General features: G+C 32.3%; 1 protein-coding gene across 3 annotated transcripts in view; it reads right to left on the bottom strand.

Moving 5' to 3' along the window:
- The window catches only part of Agps (alkylglycerone phosphate synthase), a 131,740-nt gene that overhangs the window by 27,785 nt on the left and 86,234 nt on the right, over positions 1-17,721 (bottom strand). For all 3 annotated transcript variants that reach the window (XM_074071158.1, XM_074071160.1, XM_074071159.1), the window contains 5 exons: positions 15,112-15,188; positions 12,687-12,799; positions 7,287-7,356; positions 5,590-5,651; positions 2,485-2,574 (listed from right to left, as the gene is read on the bottom strand). In XM_074071158.1, coding sequence (XP_073927259.1) covers positions 2,485-2,574; positions 5,590-5,651; positions 7,287-7,356; positions 12,687-12,799; positions 15,112-15,188 — 412 coding nt within the window. The remainder of the gene's footprint in view (positions 1-2,484; positions 2,575-5,589; positions 5,652-7,286; positions 7,357-12,686; positions 12,800-15,111; positions 15,189-17,721) is intronic.

Raw genomic sequence — 17,721 nt, 5'->3', positions numbered from 1 at the left:
AGTCTTAAAATCTACATTTTTAGGTTTTATATTCTCTGATTCCATTCCTAACATTCTTGTTCTAAAACATGTTAATAAACAGACTTGATGTGGTACTTTCTGTAATGTTTATCAAACTCCACACAGAAGGTGACAAGAGTACAATTCAGAGATCCTTCTGATTAAGATGAACAGTTATGGTTTAAAAAAGATGCTTTTCTCAGATTTCATATTACAATTTTACTATCTTACCCTGCAGAAACACAATTCAGTAAATTCTAAAAGATAACAGCTCCCAATGGGATCAAAAAGTAGAACAAGAAACACATTACAGTAGTAGGGAAGTAAAAGATGAGAAAATCTAAATATTCTAAAGTGGGGGGGGGGAGAGCACATTAAAGAATACAAAAATATTTCTAGTCTTACAAAACAAATATATGCAAATTATCATGCTATGTCAACATATCAGCAGGAGCAAGTAGGCTTAACAACTGGATGCTTTTGGAAGACTAATGTTTGAAAAGAAAAGTAAATATTCAAAATTTCCTTACTAATACTAGTATGGGCTGACTATCTCAAACTTAATGTAATTTTATCATAATCAAACTACAGGATTTTTATAGCATTTATAGATTGAAGGTTTGTTTCATGTGATTTCTCATTTCATTCATACAGAAGTCTCATTAAGATATTACCACTACTTTACTGAGGATAAAATTAAGAGCTTGAAGAGGTTACATTACCAATGAAGAAAAGGACAGATGCTTTGCCTTCGCTCTTCAGACATGTGAAGTATTACAATACAAAATCTTAAAAGTTAGCAGAATGGGAGGGGGAGGATATAAGGAAATGGTGTAGGAGGGTGAATATAGTGGAAATACTATGTACTCATGTATGAAAAATGAGACATGGTGAAACTATTCCAGGAATAGGGGGAGGGAAATAAAAGAGAATAAAGGAGGGACTGAATTCAACTACGATATATTATAAGAACTTTTGTAAATGTCACTCACAATATACCCCCAGTACAATAAAAATAGTTATCAGAAAGTTGTCATGGTGACACAGTTGGTGGGCAAGCCTTGGCTTATGGATTGATTGGAATAAGCTCAGGTAAGCCTAGGTATCCTAGGCTGATATTAAAAATTTCCAGATAAATCAAAGGAACATGCATCACAAATACAAATGCAGATACTACTTGACTTAATAATGGAGTTATGTCCCAATAAACCTATTGTAACCAATACACCTAACCTACCAAACATCATATATCATAGCTTAGCCGTCATACATTAGAATGTTTAAATTAGCCTACAGCTGGGCAAATCATCCAGCACAGGCCTATTTAACAATAAAGCATTGAGTACCTTATGTAATTCACTGAATGCTATTCTCAAAGTGAGAAATATAATGGGTATATGAGTATGCTTTTGCAACATTATAAAGTGTAAAAATTCCAAGCCAAACCATTAAAAGTCAGGGAAAAGCTCTTACAAAGAAAATATTGTCTGGAAACATCAAGTGCAACCAGTAATAGAGATACTACATTACTTCCAAAGTTACCTGGTTTTTATTCATGTTTACACTATAAGTAATTTGTGTCTATGATACCAGAGATGTGTTCTTGAACGCCCCCCCATGCACAAAAGGTAATTATACAACATGGAATACTAAATTACTATTATCACTTATTTTAACATTCCCCTTCTCACGATCTGTTCTGATTTCCATGTATTCTCCACTCTAGACAATTCTGTAACTTTCTAGAGTCATCAAATGTTCGACTCAATCTAGATATATTTAATCTCTTGGTGTTTAAACAGAAAATTAATATCAAAAGATTAAATGCAAACTGTCCTTTCTCAAGAACACTTCCCTTGGAGCTGCTAGCATTTAAGAACGAGTACAAGATCATTAGTTTGAAGATACACACACGGTGTTTCAAATTTAAAGCAATTTTTAAAATAAAATTTAAAATTCAGTTCCACAGTTACATTAGCAATATTTCAATCTCTCAACAGTCACAAGTGACCTCTGGCTACCACACAAGACAGTATAGATACAGAAAGTACTGATTTAATCATCACTTGAGTCTTTCTTTTCTCACTCCCATCATTTACTCAGCACTAGTAAAATGGTTAACACGTAATCCTGATGAAGACAGAGCTACAATGACTCTGTAAGTTTCTTGCCTCTATACATAGTGTATAGCTTCAGTGAATAAAGGAGTCCTCCTTTTCAGGAGCTCAGACACTTGGCTCTTTACTGCCATACTATCCCCACAGGGTAGAGACTCACTCATGGAAGGGTGTCCTACCCCTGAAGGGCTCAGTATTTTGTTTAATCCTAGGGGCACAATCCTAACAATATGCTAAGGGAACCTGGGGGAAGCTTGCCAAGTGGAATAGACTAAGATTCTTCCTCGGCTGGCAAATTATATCTCCTCACTGATTAAAAACAATAGTTTTTCAGAATAAGGACTCTAGAAACAGTAAGGAAACTCACCTGCATGTAGAAAGAGGTGCAAACTGAACACCCTTCTCTTTGCATTCCCTTCTTATTCTTTCTTTTACATTTCTACAAAGATCTACTACCCTAGAAAAGATAATTGAATACAATATTAAATTTTGAAATGAAATGTATACAAATTCCAGTAAGTGCCAGTTTATTTAACATCCTCAAATCAGAAATTCTTTTAACTAAAGCTTTTATACATATTCTTTCAAAAATGGACAAAACCCTTGATCATTCAAACTGAGTCCTCCATCCATAATTTTAAAGGGAACAAGGTTCTTTCTCTTTTTGCCTTAAGAAAAATACAAGTCAGAAGAGCATATTCAAGTCTCCTGAATGGAGGTTCCTACATTTAGGTGAGCCCAATTTCAAAATAAATTTAATTACAAGATTTTAGGAGCTTTAAAAAAAGTTAGAAGAACATTATAATGAGAACCTGGCCAATGTATATAATAAAAGAAGGAGACAGAGAGAGAGAGAGAGAGAGAGAGAGAGAGAGAGAGAGAGAGAGAGAGAGAGAATGACAATTCAGTTCTGGGTTATAGGAATACCAATTTTTATCCATGCCTAAGCTTTCCTTAATTTAAAAATGATTCAATTAGTAATAATGATTTTATATCAAATGTTCAATAGCCCCCCCCCCCCCGCTTTTTTGTTTTGCTCCAGTTATTTTTTAGATAGGATCTCTCACTTTTTGCTGGGAGACTGGGATCCTCCTACCTATGCCTTCCATATCACTGGGATTACAAATGCACACCAAGTCTGGCTTATTTGTTGAGATGGGTCTTGCTAACTTTCTGCCCGGGATGGCTTTGAATAGAAATTCTCCTGATCTTATACTCCCAAGTAGTTGAGATTATAAGCACAAGCCACCATACCTGGCCTCAATAGCCTATTCTCAAATTAAAATACAATGTGACAAAAACTTACTTACTACATGTAAAATGTGAAGTGCTATGCTACACTGATATTAAAAGTCAATGAAGATGGGTGATGGTACACATCTGTAATCCTAGCACTCACAAAGATTGAGTCTGAGGCCAGCTTGGACTACTTAGTGAGGACCAGTTTCAAAAATAAAGATAGATATATAGATAGATGGGAAAAAAATTAATGAAAACAGACACGGGGATAGTTATGCTCCTTAAAGGAGAAGAGTATTTGATGAATTTAACAATATTAATTTGTTTTTAATTTCTCTCTCTCTTTTTTTTTAATGGTACTGGGGTTTGAACTCAGGACTTCACACTTACTAGGAAGGCTCTCTACCACTTGAACCACTCTACCAGCCCTGTTTTGTGTTGGATATTTTTGAGATAGGGTCTCAAGAACTCTTTGCCTAGGCTGGCCATGAACCACAATCCTACTGATCTCTGCCTCCTGAATAACTAGGATTACAGGTGTGAGACACTGGTGCCCAGATAATTTATCTGTTTCTTAATGTGAACTGTAATGTATTGTTATAGCTACATATTTTATTTCATCTGAAAAATAAATCTGTTAAGGTATATACAAACCTTTTGAGTCTACAATAAATATCATAGTCACATACCAACAGATTCTGTGTTTTAAAACTTGAGTTGGTTACCATTGTAAGAACTGAAAAATTAGCAAAGGAACTCAAAAGGCTAGTCTTCAAGCTGCTATTACTGTGTGAGTATGAATTTAGCAAAAACAGTAACATTTACATCGATTATGCTTTATAAAGCACATTAAAGTTATCTATATTTCCAATAAAAATAAAAGTATATGATTAAAATATAAATATGAAGAGTTTTAGTGTTTTAATAGCAAGACAAATTTATTTTTATGAATACAGTATGTGAAGGTTTTATAAAGGTCAAACTTTACAAAACAATACTCTTAAATTCTGCTTTAATTTATGAAAGCTACAGGTAAATACATGTTATTTATGCCTCATTTGTAAAATGGCAGGCATGTTTCAAAAATGACTCGTAAGGCATTAAGATTATTGATATTTAATATATCTATTTTGACAATCCAATTTATGAAACAAATACTTTAAATAAAATTTACTCAGCTTTAAGGAGCTATTATAGAAGATATTACAAACTTATAAAAGTATCAAGTTCGTTTTCTTGGTTCTAGAAAAATAGTATTTAAGTGCTATAGCTAAGTAGACTAAAAATACCAATATAATTCACCTGATTTTACAGACTCTTCCAAGTTAAAACAATTAAGTGGACTATATTTCATTTTATATGCATTTAAATGTACTTAATCATCACAAATGCAATAGGAAACAGAGATCTCAAGAACTGATATCTAAACCCTTGCTGGTAGATGGGAGAAAAACAAGATTTGTAGGGAGGGGTTCTAAAACGTTTCTCTCAGAGCTTGAACAAAGTTCAAAATAGTCCACTGAACTGACTGCTTACTGAATGGGCTGACTCATGTCAATTTTTAATAATCTGCTTCATACTTCCTATACCTAAACAGTGTGTGTTTGCATGGACACACACATTTTTTCCAGTAAAGAAACCTATGTATTTATTTCCATTCATCTTACTTGGGCCATATCCAATAATATGTGCTAGTATTAGAATTATACTTATATTTTAAAAACAGAAATTATACTTAATTTCTTAAGTTGTAGTTCTTTCAGAAATAATTAAATGCAAATAAGATCTTGCTTAATATATACACACACAAATATCAAAAGCTAAATGATATATTATAAAGCAATGTTAACTTGTTTTATAATTTGGGACTTAATCACTTAAGAATTTATCAAAGCTAAGTAAAACCACATAGTAACATTCAGTGCCTACTAAGATTCTTCAAAATATAAACTTCAACAATACCTTCCTTTTTGGGTGACAGACAATATCTGCCTCAAACCAAAAAGGGGAAGGGACATTCTGATGAAAATATTAATTCAAACAAAAGTAGCTACCTTGTTTCAATGTTTCTTCAGAAAATTTTAAGTTTAAATATTCACACACACAAAAAAAATAAATAAATATTCACACACACAAAAAAAATAAATAAATATTCACACAGAGATACATTACATACATCCATACATAGCAACTCAGAAAGCATATCTGAATGAGCTGTTTTATTAGGTTTTACCTATCCCAAGGAGCAGAAGTCTCAAAAGATTCTCCTAATATATAATAGTCCAAACCCAAGTCCTGTTAAGACACAAAAATCACAAAATTGTAACAGATGCAATTATCAATAATATTGCTAGTATTACACATTTCTAACAACTCTTCTTTACTATCTATCTCATAAGAGCGCTGGAAACTTTCCCTGAGAGTCAGCTATTACAAAAAAATTAGGCACCAAGAAGAAAGGAATGGGAAATAGAGAAATTGGAAAGGGGTATATTTTCCTTTCTTTGTATCAATTTTTCTTTTAAAACAAATTTAGAAAATATAGTACCACCCTTTGAAGTGACAAAATAGAACATCTGAAGCCACTCTGCTGGGAAATATATATAACATACAACATTTAATACTTTCATTATTAAGTAACTTATAATATTTAATTCCTTTACCCAGAGCAAAATTGTTTTATTATCAAAGCTGTGAAGAAAGATTCATAAACTGCCGAAGAAATGTAAATATTTTAAAGAAAATTTTATAAGGTAGAAAAATCAATACATATTAAGTACTTCAACTCTGTTAGTGGTTGGCAGGAAAAAATCTCCTGATAACTGATGTGATCTAAAAATGTTGTGTTTTTCTCTTATGCATTCATGTGTTAAATTTATAACCTGCTTGTCTAGGCTTCCACATTAACTAGTACCTTAAAAGTTAAGGTATTTAAGATATGTACTTGTTACAGTTATATATCATGTTCTAGAATTCTGAACAGAGTATATGGTAAAACGGTCAACATACTCAGAGAAAACATCTATCAAAATTTTATGTACACTCAAAACGCTTCCTCCTATGGGAAGAACCTAGTAGACTGACAGTCTATGGAGGCAGATATTACTTCTAAGATCTAAAGTCATCTACTTCCTTTCATAATCTACACATCGCTTAATGAGACTAACACAGTCAACAAGCAATAAATGCACTTTTCTGTATCAGTATCACTGGGGTGGGGAAGAGGTCGAAGACTTATGATATGCTTCAAATTCAATGCAATTTAATAATTAGATCTTAGCTAAGACTAAAAATATTTCTAAAGTGAGAACACATTAATTCAAGCTTTCTTAGAGAAGTAAAAACAAATTTTACATGAGTTTATGTAATCGGTTCCTGCAAAACAATTTCCAAGTGAAACATTAGAAAATTTAGTATTTAAGGAAGCTAAATTCTCAGTAGCGTAGCTGAGAAAGGAATTTTTAGAATGAGATCATTCAGCTGGTAGAGTAACTCAAGTGGTAGAGTGCATGCCTGGCAAGTGTGAGGTCCTGAGTTCAAGTCCCAACACTGCAAAAATTTCAGTTTTTAAAGACAGTTCAAGATTTATGTATCTTTAAAACAGATTATAAATGGAGTGAGAAATGTTGCTAAATAACAGCTTGGTTCTAATCAAGTAATGTTAGGAAAGGCAGGCATGCTGAGCTTTCAGCTAGAGAACAACTCTCTTATTTAAAGAAGAGAAAGACAAGAAGTCATCTTAAGTTCTTTACAAATACACACAACAGGTCTACATGGGATTCTGAACATTCACTGCAAAGCCAGGATTCATGTAAAATCATGTGCTAAATTAAAACTAAGAAACATAGAAGGCAACTTCATTTACTCTAAGTAAAAAAAGTATTATTTATAACATAAATTAAGTGACAAAGGAAAAATGATATAACATACTCGAATGTATGCAATGACATAGGTCAGCAGATAACCTCTCTGTCCATTATCCTCTCCAGCTGCCAGTCCACTGTAAATAAAGAACAAACTTAATGTATTTTAAATGAACTATTAAAAATATATAAAACTTGATACCTTAAGATAACTGCTTAATAGATTAACATATACTGCATGGCATCTCATTTTTATCTTAATTTCATTTATCATAAATGTATCAAGAAACTGCCAAAGCATCTGAAATATGACATGGTATTATTATATTATTTAAATAATAGACAAAGCACACTTATGAAAGTATCAAAATTTATAAAGCAATATAGACAAGTATAAGACCAACAGGTTCAGATCTTATGACAAAGAACTTATAAACTATCCCTTTCCATATTAAAAAAAATGTTATCCACAGAAATTATATGATAGTATAGTTAGAATTAATCCCATATGTAATCCCATATGTAATTCAGTTATTCTTATTTTAATTTTAAATGAAAGAATATTGTTTTCTACAACCTTCAGTAAATAATTTCACTTATATTTTTTTCTATCATCACACAGAATGGAATAATTGTTTTTTTTCATGGTCTCAATTAACATTTACTATTAAATCCTTTCTTTTTCTAAAGCTTGTTAGACTTACAGATATACTCTTGCTCTATACAAATACTGAAAGGCAGTCTCACACTAGCATATGTGGGCTACATCAGAATTTTCTGACGACAAACACATGACAGAAGCAGCCCTGGTTTAGAATTACTTGAGGGTGGGGTCTATTAAAATGAAGGTGATTGTTTGTATTAAGAGGATGTTAATAAGCAAAGAAGATAGAACTTAGGTCAAGTTGCCAAAAGTGGTAAGTTAAGAAAAGAAATTCCGGGTTGGATGTGAAATCAGAGGTAGAGAGCCAAATAAAATTCCAAATCCAAAGAACTAGTCAGAAAATTGTGTGGCAAGTGCTTGGAGGAAATAGCTGAATTTATAGTTCAGGTAGATGTGAAACAAAGTCAAGACCTTAGTCTAAGAGAGAAAAAAACCTACAATCTAGGAAATAGAAGCAGTTCACCCTGGACCAAGTGGTAGAAGAAAAGGAAAGCAGAGAGATGCTGCAAAAGACTTTGCTCAGAATCTGTGAGAGGGAACACGCTAAGTACGTTATGTGGTGAGAAGTAACAGGCATGTTAGTAGGCCTGTCTTTAATACATCAGGATGAGACAAAGCCATGGTCTCCTGTTCCAGGTCAAGCCATTTTTCTTTTGATCTTCTTCTAATAATTAGTGTGGGATGGAAGGAGATATGTTCCACTCTGGGATCCAGCGGGACAAACCACACAGGAATGTGCATTTTTTGCAGTCTAAAGCAGGAAAAAAAAATACAACTGGATGTCCATTCTATTCATAAACCACAAAAGAAAAGAAATGCAGTCAGGGCTTGCTTTTCTTAATCATTAGTTTCCTTGCAAATTTAGCTTTGTGGAACTTCTCTGTTTTTAGCTTTCAGAACTGTCAATCTTCTAACCAGAATAACCTTAAGATGCAATATGTGAACAATTGCAGAGGTCAGAAATTAAAGCTTCCAAATTGCCACTTTCACAGCCACTCTCCAAAAAACTACACTCAGATTCAAACTGTTTCATTTTATTTTTTTAATCTTTTATTATCATATTACTGTTGTACTGGGGGTACACTGTGACTTTAAACTGCTTTATTTTAAAGTAGCATATTCATCCTCTACTTTCTACTCTCTCCACAAATTTCAATCATCAATTCAAGTTTCTTAACCATATTTAAAACTGTTTCATGAGGAAGGACTGGGAAGAGTAAAGAAAGAAGAATAAGAGAAAATCATCTTATTCAAAAGGGCCATCTGGTGAACCTAATCACGCTTATGTTGAATTATGTTAAATATCTTAAGCACACTTTAAAAATAATGGTAACATTCTCTTAAGTTCTACAGTAAATGTCAAAACACTTATCAGAGTGCTGAAAGGTAATGTTTATTCTGCATAGCTCATAGAGAAGTAAAAGTGAATTACTAGCAAACATGGATAGATAACCAAAGTATGATCATTTCGATATTTAGCTACTATGCTGTGATAGGTCACATGTGTTCTAAGGCATTTAACAGTATTAGGTGGGAGTGGATGGCAAGGAAGAAAAATGAGTTAAGACAACACATAAAAGTATTCTAAACTATTGGAAATATGTCATTAAAAACAACCAATTTATGCTACTGAGATAAAAGGAACAGAGAATAAAACAAAAGAAAGAAAAATGAAGGATAGATTAATAGTGCCCCAATTAAAAATAAAATACAGGGTTGGGGGCATGGCTCAAGTGGTAGAGTGCCTGCCTAACAAACGTGAGAACCTGAGTTAAAACCCCAGTACTACCAAAACCAAACTTTGGGACAGTAAACAGGGAGGGTAAAGGAGGATGAATATGGTCAATGTATTTTGTATGAAAACTGAACAATGAAACCTACTGAAATTGTTACAAGGAGGAGGAGAGGGGATGAAGGAGAATGACAGAGGGGTGAATCTATTTAAGCTACATTGTAAGCACATAGGTCAATATCACAATAAAACCCCCTGTACGACTAATATATGCCAATAAAAATTAACAATAAAAATAGTGTAGGCAGACACTTTCTGTTAGGAACTAGACAGTAAATACGTTAGACTTTGTTAAAATAAATAAAATACATAAGCTAAACTAACATAAAAATTGTAGCAGAAAGAAATGTGATGGTGCTTTCCTTCAAATTGTTATGCAGACAGAGAAATGACTGAGGATTCAGGGTTGATCGGGTGGCACCTGAACAATAAAATACTCCTGAGTTCAGTAATTAAAACAAAAAATTAGTGTCTACAGAAATCTGGGGGGAAATCAGTACCTCTGCTAGAAAACCAAAAGAAAATGTTTCCAAGTATTAAAAATATCAAATATCCCTAAGTCATCCCCCTAAAGACAATCTGGGTTGTTCAAAACAGAAAAAATTCACATTTAAATGAAGGAAACCAGGATGAAAATACATTAAGAAATTAATTACAATGTAACTAAGAAGGAACAATATAACTTATTTTTAAGTTGTGTGGATGGCATGTGGAAAACTGTCATTTCTGACATTTATAATGATGGCTCAAATGAAGCAATACTGATAAAATGGTCTGACAAAGACCAAAAGGCTAAAATATACTGTTTTATAGGCAGAACTGTAATTAGGCATAAATGCAGTAGAAATAAAAGGTACCAGGTAAAAATACACTACTTGGTTTCATTAATTCATTAAACAAATATTTCATCAAGCCTGCAGTATGCTCCAGGAATCAACAGCGATGCCCTGAAGAGGCAGGTCATGTCTTAAAAAATTGTGTGTGAGGTAGTACAAACAGGAATTTTCAACCATTAACCTACCATAGTACACAGGAAATGTGGTACATTTACTAACTAGTAATGATTTGCTAGCTGCTCTAAACTGTAAATTATTAATCCTACAAAGAGGAATGTGTGTGTGTGTGTGTGTGTGTGTGTGTGTGTGTGTGTGTGTGTGTGCATCTCTGTGTTTGCAGTACTGGGCTTTGAACTCAGGGCCTCATGCTTATTAGGCAGGCACTCTTATCACATCACTTGAGTCACGTCCTTGATCCTCAATCTCTAATATTTAAGATTACTGCAGCTATAAAAGATTTTAATTTAAATCTCTTCAATTGTTTGTAGATAAACAGTATTGGGTGTTTTAAGAAAAAAAAATCTTTTGATCAAACTATACATGTATTCCATCTGTAACTTAGAAACTAAAAAATAGGTACACATATTAGGCAAAATTCCTTCTTTGAAAGGAAACATGTACATTTAAAACTTTCAAACAAAAATGAGACAACTTGAAATCTAAATCATTTGGTCTTTAAGTGAATCTTTACAGCACAACTACTTTTAACTAATCTAGTTAGGACATCAGTAATTCCCCCAAAAAGATACTAAGAGGAAAAGTAAATGATTAGTGAACTTTATCTTTTACTAAAGAAATTAAAATTTCCACTTGTCAATTTTCAGAACAGGATAAAAATAAAAGTGAGAGATTAATTTTCCGAACTCAAAAACAGTACAAAAATAAACTAACAATTAAGCCCAAAACTAGATCCTTTCCTCTCAAGAATAATGAACTTTACATATCTGTATGAAAATAGAACGATGAAACCTATTGAAATCATTTTAAGTAGGGGAAAGGGGAGGAAGAAGAATGACAGCAGGGATGAACCTAACCAAGGCACACTGTAAGCATGTATGAAAATGTCACAATGAAACTCCCTGTACAATTAATATATGCTAATGAAAATGCTTCTTTAAAAAAAGAATCTTAAACTTTAAGTTCAGATAATCCTAGAAGGACTAAAGTGATATATGAGGAAAATACATAATGCTGGGTGCTGGTGGCTCATGCCTATTATCCTAACTACTCAGGAGGCAGAGATCAGGACGACTGTGGTTCAAAGCCAGCCTGGGCAAATAGTTCACAAGACGCTATCTTGAAAAGAACCCATCACAAAAAAGGGCTGGTGGAGTGGCTCAAGGTGTAGGTTCTGAGTTCAAGCCTCAGTACCACAAAACAAAACAAAACAAAATTGGCACATTGTAATTGAAATTAAGTGTTCATTTGTTTTTTTTTAAAGGAAGAGAATATAAAGAACCCAGACTAAGTGTAATGTGTATGATATACTTTAACTGCCAAAACAAAAAAGGTAAAGACTAATGTCTAGCAAACTATTTGTTTATGTATTTAAAAAGAAAAGGAAAAAAAATGTAGTCCTGATAAATGGCATTTCCACTATAGTTTTCATTGATCCATCTTATAATCCATCAAGCAAACAAAGAGAAACCACCCTGTAATTACTCAGTTGGTTACAGAAGTGAAATGTTTTTTTTTTTCTTTTTTTTAAATACCAGTACAAAACCGTAAGTGACAGGGGGCGGAGCAGAGATAATTTATCAGGCACCATGGATTAAACACAATTTCCTTTTAAAAACATACTAATAGTACGCTTTACACATACACTATTAACACTAAAGAATAACATGAGAATAATTTTTTCTTATTTTATTCTTGAACAAGTAACAAACATCACAAAATTGCCATTAATGCAAAAATATTTAATAAAACTGTATGTGTAGTTAGACAAGAGTAGCATATTAGTCTAACTTCCTACAAATTTTGGAAGTAAAGCAAAATACCCTTCTTAAATTTACTTTCATAAACTACCAAAAACTTAACAGACAACTTAAATTAATAACTGCTTGGAAATGAGCAATTTGCATGGCAACACTAATGCCTAATACATTAAAAATTGCTTGAGGCAGTAGAATTTTAGCTTAACTTTTTATTGACATTATAAACTTAAAACCATACCCAAATTTTGCAGCAATGTCATATACTTGTTTTTCATGTTGAAGAACCTTCTCACGGTCCCCCTCAAACAGTAATGTGGCCACACTTAGTTGATTTGGATCAAATCCTTTAAACTACAAAACATAAAACAAAATTTTATTTTAGATAAGTCTTATCCTACAAAAGAGTAAAGCAAAATAAATTTTACTCTTTTCTTTTTGATCTGGGCTCAAATATACCACCTTCTTAAAAATTGAGCTTTGTAACTTTACATGTCAATTTAATAAGAATGCTTAGAGCACCTACTCAGGTCATTAAATATGGAGACTGGGGATGCCACTCAGTGGTAGAGCACTTGCCAAACATGCATGAAGCTCTCAGGTTGATCCCCAGATACCACAAAAACAAAAATTTATACAGCATATTTCAAAGTATACTATGGTGTTAATCATAATGACCAGCAAGTATACAAGGTATATAAGAAATAATTTGTCAGAATTATAACTATAGTGAAAAATCAAATAAAAACTACAAGATGACAGCACAGAGTAGCTGGATGTAGGGGGGAAAACAACATTCCTATATACCAACAATAACTTATTAAATAATATTTTCAAACAAGATTCTGTGAATAAAATTAAAAGAAACAACTAAGATTAATCTTGGAATATACAACTTTATTAGGAAAATAAGTCAAAAAAAGATAAGAAAGATACATGCTACTGAATTCATAAACTAAGTATTCTCAATACCTGCCAAAATTACAATATTACTAAGTCCAATTCAAATAAAAATACCAATGGACTCTAAAAGGATAAAGAGTTTCTGAAAATCTTCTAGAATAATAAACACGAGGTAATGATGATAGCAAGCAAAATTCTAAATAACAAAAAGGGAAACCAGACCTACAACAATTAAATCCATTTAAGTTTTCAAGAACAAAAAGCTCATTAAAAAAAATAAGAAACATTAAAAACATTAAAATAGAGTCTATTTCTTGCATAGGTACTATATAAAAAGATGTCTTAGGTATGGCAAATCAATGTTAAGAGTAGCAAGAATCAGTTATAGTCACTGGTGCTGATGAAACAGATTAGCAATTGGAGAGCAGAAGTAAAGATTACTTTAGATTTTCTTTTTTTTGTTTTGGTGGCACTGAGGTTTGAACTTAAGTGCCTCAAGCTTGCTGGGTAGGTGCTCTACCACTTGGGTTATGGCATGGCCCAAGTCCTAAAATTAATTTAGATCTTCATCTCACATCATAAAACTCAAAATACATGCAAGTGGTAATAAAAAAATTGCTTAAATTCTCATTTAACACAAAAGAGAAGCAAATGAATCTCATGATACTTGTGGAGAAAGGAAAGCTTTTCTAAGCTTAGTAGTGATTACATAATCACAGGGAAAGATATAAATTTGGAACTCTGACACCAAAAAAAGAAAAAAACCCTATTAATAAGGGAGACATTTAACTGGAAAAAGTTATTTACAAAATTTATTACAAAGACTGGCTGTGGTAATTCATACCTGTAATCCTAGCTACTGGGAGGTTGAGTTCAGCAGGATTGTGGTTGAAGGACAACCCAGGCTAACAGTTACCAAGCCCCCCACCTCAACTGATAAAAAGCTGGGCATGGTAGCACATGCCTGTCAACCCAGTTATTTGGGAAGTGTAAACAGGAGGATCTCTGTTAAGCCATGCTGGAAAATATAAAAGTGAAATCCTATTCAAGAAAGAATTAAAGCAAAAAAAAACAAGTGCTGGCGGCATGGCTCAAGTGGTAGAACGTCTGTTTAGCAAGCGCAAGGTCCTAAATTCAAGTCACAGTACCATTAAAAAAAAATTATGACAAAGGGCATCTAATAATTCCATTATTCACACATCTGCACCAAGAAGACACACTGTATCTAACTAATTCACACCAAAATTACATCAGGAAAAGTGTTCAGTCTCTCTGGAGTTTCAAAAAACATCAACTAAAATAAAGTACTATTTTCCCCTAGTAATCTTATAACAACAAAAACCCTGTGCAGTAACAAGACTACAAAAAGACATGACACATATTTATTGCTGTTGGTAATATACGCTAGTATAACCTTTCAGGAAAGCAATTTAGTAATCAAAGGTTAAAAAAAAAATCCATAGTCTTTATTTGACTTCTAAGTATCTATAGTAGAGAAAAAAAATTCAAACTATAGAAACTGTTATCAGCAATAGCCTATCCAATACAGTGTTATTTTTTTAGAAGCCTTAAAACTAAAAAAGGAAAATTTGTGAAACTGCATGGTTGATATGACCAAACAATTACTCCAACATGAAAAATAAAATGTACACAGCAATACGGAAGAACATCCTTACCGGAGGTGCATGCAAGGAGAAGTCAGGAAACAAAACTAATTAATACCCCAATTGTTTAAAAAGTTAGCATGTTGTAAGAAGTCTTACCTTTGTAATATAAAACTTTTTTAATCCATCCAAAAATGATGTAAAAATAGAGGAAACCTGAGGTTTAAGGGCATGACCTAAGAAATAAGAAAAATAAATTTATATTTTAAATTAATAAATTGTGTTTTTCAAAGGATAAAAAGGCTACTTCAGTTTTTAATCCTGTTTTTAATTATATTAAGATCATCTTTTTATCTTAATTTTCTTTAGAAGTCACAAACAACTTTTTAATTACACAACCCATTCTGTTTTTTTATTAAGTAAAATTACTGTATATAATTAATACTATACATAGTTTAGGTTATTGTTCATTGTTACAGTTTATATATAATAAAACTAGTTCATTAATTTTTATTTCATTAAGAACACCCTATGGTGCCTGTTTTTACTTTTTTAATTATACAAAACCAATTCAGAACCACAACCAAATATGGCATCACTGCAAAGTTTAAGGTTGTTTCTTAATTATTTTTTAATTCATCCAGAATTCTTGGCATAAAACCAGCAATGCTTCTTTAATCACACCCAGAGAGTTAAAATTGCCAAAATAACATCTCAGAGTCTGTTAAAGTAACATCTTTGCTACATATTAAGTTAACTGAGCGAAACCTTTTGCTATGTTCACATTGTTTTCAGAGCAGCAACTTCTTTGCTCTCATGACTGTTACATTTACGAGTCATGCATCTGGCTTTAGTTCTATGATCCCAACTCAGAAAAATACCACATACCATTTATTTAGAATTCTTATATAAGGAATTTTACAGCCTTTAGCAAAACTGAAATTATCTCCAAATAAAAAAGGTTATTTTTTTAAAAGTTGTTAAAGTTTGGAGATTTTGTTTGCTTTTAAAGTTTATGATACTTCCTTTAAAATAAATGCAAACTGGGCTGGTGGAATAGCCCAAGCAGTTGAGTGCCTGCCTAGCAAACATGAGACCCTGAGTTCAAACACCAGTACCACCAAAAAAAAAAGAGAAAGAAAGAAAGAAAAATAAATAGCAAACTAGCTGTCCTTACAAACTATCACTAGTAGTCTATTTTTTCCAATCCATCTATTTTTTAAGTGAGAATTTCAATATGTAATACTTTAATTACATTTTTTTGCTGACTATAATAGAAAACTGGGTTACATAAAAGAACCAAATAATAAGTCTTAACCAGAGGCTAAGAGGTAACTCATGTTATAATTGAGGAGTAAAAGAAAACAAAAAAGCAAACAAACAAGAAATGAACTGCAGATTAGATAGAGACCAACCAAGCAATTTTTTTCAGCTCCTAGGTCAAAAGTAAGAGATCTGTTTAAATTTTTTTCTTTCATTGTAACCTATCAGAGGTGCTTCTTTAGCATAACCAATGCTTTAAAAGATACAATTTCTAGCATGTGTAAAGTTAAGAGTAACACATCATTAAAATATTTACTTCCCACGTTAATTACTGAAAATGTATAAACATGTGTTGAGTATGTGTGTTGTACTCTTGCAAAAAATGGAAATTATTCTTTATACAAAAGTCTCCTAATCCATTTATCTTCATACAATTCATAAGAACTCCAAATGTTACTGCACTAATGTTAAATAATCCTTGAGAATAATGTTCGCTTTAACCCACAGACATTTCTGTGTATAATATTCATTATACTTGAGAGTTAGTCACATATATCCCCAAAACTGAGTTAGTACAGCCTTGAAGAATAAATTATTATAAAAATTATACTGACTTTTAAGTGGATTAAGCATTAGTATTAACTAGAGGATATAATTATCTTTTACTTTTTCTTAAATTAATGTTTCTTATCAAATTAACTACATTCTAAATATATCCTGGCTAGTATATTTTTTTTTTACAGTAAACTATTCAAACTTAATAGCTGGACAGTTTGATTAGTGAATTTTGTGTTATGTTTGTTCAGTAATTTAAAAGGATTTCTTTTAAATTTAAAAGGATTTGAAGTAGTTTGAGATGATAAGGAAGTCTTGGACTGTGGAATCAGACAAATTGGATTCAATCTCAGCTCTACCATATATGACTCGTAGACTTGGACAAAATATTTAGCCTTGAGTTATTCATAAAATGGGAATATCATCTTGGAAGAACTGTTGTGTGGAGATATTTGATGAACTGTACTATTGATAAAGAGTTCAACACTGTGCTATGAGCTATCTAGGATTTGTTCACTATTTCCAGTTCAATAATTAATTCAACCAACATCTAAATGCCTATTGTGGGGTAAGTGTAACAAATATAAAAATGACCAAGAAATGTTCCCTAAATTTGAGAAAACTTGATACAAAGAGGAAATCTGTAGACCAATTTCAATATACTGAAGATAGGTCATTTCAATATACACTATTAAGGGATGTACCAGAGAAGGTGTGATGTTAAAAATTAACAACTGAAAATACATCTTGTACTTTATTAACCAGGATGGTACAACACTGACCAATCAGCCATAGGGCTGGTGAAGGGTTCTGGATATCCCTTGCTATCCAAAGTGTTGCTGTTTTAGTGCTTGATCAGGAAGCCATGACAGAATACATAGATGGAAAGACTTCAATAGATAATGAAGAATCAAAAAGGTTATAGCCAACCAAGAGGCACAATCTGATCTA

The sequence above is a fragment of the Castor canadensis genome, chromosome 4, assembly GCF_047511655.1.
Source record: "Castor canadensis chromosome 4, mCasCan1.hap1v2, whole genome shotgun sequence".
In the NCBI taxonomy this organism is placed as follows: Eukaryota; Metazoa; Chordata; class Mammalia; order Rodentia; family Castoridae; genus Castor; species Castor canadensis.
The sequence above is the reverse complement of the archived record's forward strand: the minus strand, read 5'-3'. Positions and strand labels throughout refer to the sequence as shown.